The 6,525-nt window shown below is 38.3% G+C and overlaps 1 protein-coding gene across 1 annotated transcript in view; it reads left to right on the top strand.

The window, feature by feature from the left end:
* The window catches only part of LOC106879533 (TBC1 domain family member 1), a 196,887-nt gene that overhangs the window by 149,436 nt on the left and 40,926 nt on the right, over positions 1–6,525 (top strand). Inside the window, exon 10 of the mRNA XM_052969134.1 lies at positions 1,617–1,751. Within this exon, the coding sequence (XP_052825094.1) occupies positions 1,617–1,751 (135 nt within the window). The remainder of the gene's footprint in view (positions 1–1,616; positions 1,752–6,525) is intronic.

Below are 6,525 nucleotides of genomic sequence, written 5' to 3'. Positions count from 1 at the left end.
TGTGTATGTATGTATATGTTTGTGTGTCTGTGTTTGTCCCCCTCAACATTGCTTGACAAACAATGGTGGTGTGTTTACGTCCCTGTAACTTAGCAGTTCAGCAAAGAGACTGATAGAATAAGTACTAGGCTTCCAAAGAATAAGTCCTGGGGTCGATTTGCTCGACTAAAGGCGATGCTCCAGCATGGCCGCAGTCAAATGACTGAAACAAGTAAAAGAGTAAAAGAGAGAGAGAGACCATTCTGTATTTTATTCAAACCTTGGATATCTAGAACTACATTATCCAGTATTGTGTCTTTCCTTCATTAAGATGGCAGGGTTATAATCTGGAGATTTTGTGCCCATTTCTAGCAGATCATTCTACTACTACATAATCTTCCTCATTGGCTCATGATGAAAGCTATGTTTATAGAATAGTCAGGAGCAAATTAGGGGTCTGTACACAATTGCTTGACCAGCTAAATTTAGCAGAAACCTGCCTCAAACTATTCCTTATCATTTTCAAAAAGTGGTAGGAGGGGTATATTATGGTAGGATGTTAAGTGATGTTTTGCTTATGATTGTGATGATGGTGGTAGTAGTAGTAGTAGTAGTGGCTACTGTTATTTAGCTTTTAAACCACATAATAGCAATCTAATTATTCAAGGAATGGCTTACTTACTGGCTGTAGTAGATAGACTCTGTTATCTTGGTAACATAATTAGTACTGTAAGTGGGTTTGGTATTAGCTGTGTATCAAGGGTGTGAAAAAGGGGTGAGTAATGTTGTTATTATTATTATTATAACAAACGCACAAAAACTAAATTTCTGATTTATTTGTTTGTTTTTTTTAAATCAATTTATTAAAATTATCTCCCTTTCTCTTTGTGAGTCACTAACATGCAGGGAATACCTTTAGGCACTATCTTTTAATCCACTTAAAAGGAGGATTTCAATTCATTGAAATTTTTCTACATTTGTTATTTCCATAAGGCAATACTTCAACAATAAAAATATATAAACTGAGCTAAGAGCAGTTGCTGATGCCCCTTATAGCATGGAATAACATACATCCTTGATTTGTTTGAGTTATTGTCCTTAGCTCAATCTTTTAATTTTTTTTTTTCATACAGTTCAAGGATCAGCTTACTGGCTGTTGTTGATGAGTTCTATTACTTTCATATTGTATTTAATATTGTGTATGTGGAGCTAGTAGTAGTTTAGTAACTATGTCTAGTGATAGATTAGTGGCTATGGCTAGAAATATATTGACTATGGTGTAAACAGGGGGTTATGGATATCATTGACTGTGGTATAAATACAGGTCTAGGAGTATAACACGCATTCTCTCTTGATGACCCCATACACTTGCTGGCTTTCAATATGCTGAGCTTTTGACTGCTAGTGCTTGTATGTGCAAGTTGTTTGCAAAACATTGAAACTTGTGAAGTCACAGTGACTAGAGTGTGACTAGGAGGTTACACTTCATTATCCAATGTGTCCTTCAATCACAGTGTGCCTCAGAATACATTATCTAATATGTCCTTCAGCCATAGTGTATCTAGGACTACATTATCCAATATGAGATGGTTACTTATTGGTCCTACTAATCTCTTTCCCTCTCCTGTCTATTACAGATAGCTTAGATGAATCTCCATCACAAGAGGCAGTCAGTTGTCGACCAACAATGGATGCCCGAGCTCGCTGGAGGAAAGCCATACAAGAAACTCTGCTTTTAATTCGAATGAATAAAGAAAACCAAAACCTGCGAGGTGAGTACATCAACAAAAACATATTGGTTTTGGGGTCCTGTCCCTATAATGGTGCCTTTTGTCCATTAATCAGAATTTACTGACCTTCATTGACTGGTATACAACATTTTCTGACTGCATTCATCCGACCAATAAGGAACCCATACATTTGGTGCCTCACCCCACTCCCATATATCTCTCTACTCCCATTCCCATACAACTGTATTCCCACCTCATCCACACAGCTCACATCTATCTACTTTTCTCCCCTACACTTGTCTATCAATATCTCATCTCTTGTACAGAGATCTACTAACTGTTCCATACAGATGTCCACCAATATCTACTGGCCACTACTGTTATCCACAGGTTCCTATATTTTACTGTCAATCACTACTGTCTGTAAAATATATTGAGTTCTGAAGAAATCAATGAAACACTGGCAACCAACCTATTTATTACATTAGTTCAACCCATGTAACTATATGTCAAAACCCTCTATCATATATCATCAACAACACACAAGTACACAGTTACTATGAAATTAATGAACCTTCCCTTACAACTTAGTATTTTCTCTTTCATTTCATGCAAAACCCATATAAAAATAAGCCCCTAAATCCAATTCCACTAAGATCAACTTTGTCTTGCATCCTTTTGGGGTTGATAAAGAAGAAAGTACCAATATAGGGTAGTAGATTGGCAGAACTGTAAGAACATCAGACTAGATTCTTTGCAGTATTTGTTCTTACTCTTTGCATTCCAAGTTCAAATCCTGCCATTGTGTAATTGGGTGATTAGATTTAATCCATATCTCAGTTTAACACCACCCCCTTATAGCTTGGTGAAGGTGCATGCCTTAGTGGTTAGGATGTTGGATTTATGATCGTAAGCTTGTGGTTTGGATCCTGGGCCAGGCGATGCATTGTGTTCTTGAGCAAGACACTTCATTTCACATCAGTCCACTCAGCTGGTAAAAGTGATTAATCCTGTGATGGACTGGTGTCCCATCCAGGGAGGAATACATATTTGTCAGAGAAACTGGTCCTTTCTTGTTACTGAGTAATGTGGACTAACCAAACTTATAGCTTGGATGCCTTAAGTGGAATCCATTCTGTTGCTAGCATTTGGTTCAGGTCTCTGATTTGAAAATACCTTCCTCCTTGTCTCTCACCTGTCTCAGGGACCCTGTAAAGGGTCATGGGCACTGCTCTTATCTCCTGATAAGTCCAACTCAAACAAACCTATATCCAGGCAAGCCCCCAAATTCATACAAGACATGATCACATGCGTTTTCTCACTCAATGCCAATAATAAGTATGAATGATTATTGAGTATCTGTCTATCCTTAAGTACCCACAGCTAATTTGGATATGTCACAACTATGAAATACTCCAATGAAAATGTTCATAGAAGGATTAATGGGTACACTACAGATTTTTTGATAGTCTGTTTGGATTCGATCTTTATATGTCAGAGAAACTGGGAATTAGATCTCTATTCACTTCCTATTCATGTTTTTGTTTTTTTCCTGTAGATATTGACTAACAGATTTTCAAACTTGGCGTCAGCCAAATCAGTCTCACCACTCTAGAGAATGGCTTGCTGCAAAGACTGTAGGCACTGCCCCTTCCTCCTCTGATTAAATTATAACTTACAAAAAAAAAAAGATGAGTACCACAGAAACATCTTTTGGTGCTTGATGACTCCTAAGATAGTCACCGTTGAATATTCTTTGGCTTGAGTGACAGTATTGTTTAACTCCAAGTCAGTTCTGATTGAGTGGAATTATGATGGAAGGTTTTCTGGCCATGATCAACCTGTCTTTTCATTTTCAGATGCAGCATATCAGAACTATGTTATAATGTGTCTTTTTTTTAAAAGATAGTCAGGTGCAATTTGAAGTGGCTATTGTTGGTAGGTTAAGTGATTATGTACGGGCTCTCTGATTGGCTGGGGTGAAGTTATGCTAGGTGCCCCTAAAGGAATATAAGTCAAACCAGATATGTAAGCCAAGGGCAGAGTAATTTTGGTAATATCTTGCCAACACCAGCACCCACCACTTATCACAGTTATTACCAATGTCTAACTACTGATTTAATCCTCAAACAGCAGCATACATACACACACATACTTATATATGATAGTAAATAGATTAAATGATAAACAGATTAAATAACAAAATTAGCCTTCATCACAGCAAATTTAGTTAGTCTCTCTCTTTCTCTCTCTCTCTCTCTGTTATGTCTGTCTTTCTTTCACTCTTTCTCTTAAGCTTTTGTCTTTTCTCTCTCTGTCTCTCAATTCTAGATATGTAGACTAAACTAGCCAAGATGATTGAGTATTTGACTCCCAGTTCATGGGTTCTGAGTTCAAAATCTTCAATAGATATTTTTTTCCTACTTAATTCCACTTGCTCCAGTTCACCTTGCTCTCAGATCTCCCCACAAAAAATGCAATTATTGATTAGCATGTTCACCTGGAGAGGTTTGTCACTCATCTTAAGTCTGAAACTATTTGTTACAAAATACTTGCCCTTATAACCCATCTTTTGAGAACTGTGGAAGAAACATCTCTGCAGCCGCTAGACATGCTAAAATTAGCAGCTCAATCTTCCTCAAACATGCCTTAAAATAGCTTAGCCATTGTTGTTGTTGGCACTCCGTTGGTTATGACGAGGGTTCCAGTTGATCCGATCAATGGAACAGCCTGCTCATGAAATTAATGTGCAAGTGGCTGAGCATTCCACAGACATGTGTACCCTTAACGTAGTTCTCGGGGATATCCAGCGTGACACAGTGTGACAAGGCTGACCCTTTGAATCACAGGCACAACAGAAACAGGAAGTAAGAGAAAGCTGTGGTGGAAGAGTACAGCAGGGTTCGCCATCATCCCCTGCCGGAGCCTCGTGGAGATTTAGGTGTTTTCGCTCAATAAACACTCACAACGCCCGGTCTGGGAATCGAAACTGCAATCCTATGACCGCGAGTCCGCTGCCCTAACCAATGGGCCATTGCGCCTCCACAGCTTAGCCATTACACACAAGTGAATATAACATAGTAGATTTTACTATACTGTTGCTAATTGTTTTAAGGTGATTATTTAGATATGAACAGACATAGATCCCCTCTCAGTTTTCCCAACCTTGATCTAGTAAAGCATTAAGGATGTGAAAGCTAGAGGAATGAAAACGATGCACTAAGATTTGGCTGGTAATTATTTCCAGCTGAATAAGCTGGAGCAATGTGAAGTGCTGTGTTTTGTTCACAGACAAAATGCTTTTCCAGGAATTGAACACATGACCTTATGATGATGATCTCAATGCTCTAACTACTAGGCCAGATATGTGTCCAGAAGAGTTATCTCGACGCATGTATCTTTGAGCAAGTGGTTGAAAGAGAGATTACAAAGTAATAGGACTAACAAGTAACCATCTCTTGAGATGGTGTCACCTACAGTATAGAGACAGAGTGGGGAGGAAGAAGGCAAGAGAGGTTAGTATATCTGACAAGTGATCGTCCTACAGTTATCTAAAGTGGAAGAAAATGACATAGAGAGATTAGTAGGACTGCCAAATGACCATCTCTTGTAATTGAGTTATTTAACCCTTTTGTGTTCGCATTATTCTGCCAAAATTAATGGTTTTTCATCCACATTGTTTTGAACTAATCATACATTATCTTGTAGCTATGAGATTTTGATGAGGTAGCTGTTAATTTTTAAAACAATATTGTAGGGTTGGTGCGAGAGACCAGATCCTGCCAGTTTGAACATAAAACAGGCAGAATACTTTTGGCCGGTTTAAATGCTAAAGGGTTAAGGTAGAGAGGGATAGAGAGAGGTTAGTATATCCAGCAAGTGATTATCTCACTGTCATCTGTAAAGAGAGATAGAAAGTGGGGACTGATATCAATGGCTTTCACATGGTCATGGCTGGAATGTCCTTGATCAGAGGTCTATTCATTTATGCCTAACATAAATAACAACAATATTTACCACCACCACCACCACCATATTATCTATCTATTTATTGCTAAATTAACACCAGATTAACAGTAGTCATCTGAGAATTAAGGAGTACATTCATCACAAGGACCTGAGAGTGGATCCTGCTCAAAGCAATGTATAAGGGCCTCTATTATTATTATTTATTGACAGCAAGCCATAGCATATATAGATTCACATTGGGCCACTAGATCCTCAGGGCCCCTGGACAACTGCCCAGTGCACCCATGCTTTAAGACAGCATAGAGTACAGGTACCTGGTACACAAACTATACTGATAATCCTGCCTTCACCTTAACAACTTGATGAACAAACTTAGTTGATTTCCTTCAACCCTTTTATTATTGTATTTCTATTGAAATACATTTGTTTCAGTTAATTTTGAAAACGATGATGTATTTAGTAAAATAACTTTCATTATTAAGCTGATATTTGAAATTTTGAAGTAAACTTTTAATTTAGATGATTTAAAATGGAGGATTTGTATCATAGGCGCAGGAGTGGCTGTGTGGTAAGTAGCTTGCTTACCAACCACATGGTTCCGGGTTCAGTCCCACTGCATGGCACCTTGGGCAAGTGTCTTCTACTATAGCCTCGGGCCGACCAAAGCCTTGTGAGTGGATTTGGTAGACGGAAACTGAAAGAAGCCTGTCATATATATGTATATATATATATATATATGTGTTTGTGTGTCTGTGTTTGTCCCCCCAACATCGCTTGATAACCGATGCTGGTGTGTTTACGTCCCCGTAACTTAGCGGTTCGGCAAAAAGAGACCGATAGAATAAGT

This window comes from Octopus bimaculoides, chromosome 7 (assembly GCF_001194135.2).
Source record: "Octopus bimaculoides isolate UCB-OBI-ISO-001 chromosome 7, ASM119413v2, whole genome shotgun sequence".
Classification (NCBI taxonomy): Eukaryota; Metazoa; Mollusca; class Cephalopoda; order Octopoda; family Octopodidae; genus Octopus; species Octopus bimaculoides.
Note: the sequence above shows the minus strand (reverse complement) of the source record. Positions and strands in the feature narration are given on the sequence as shown.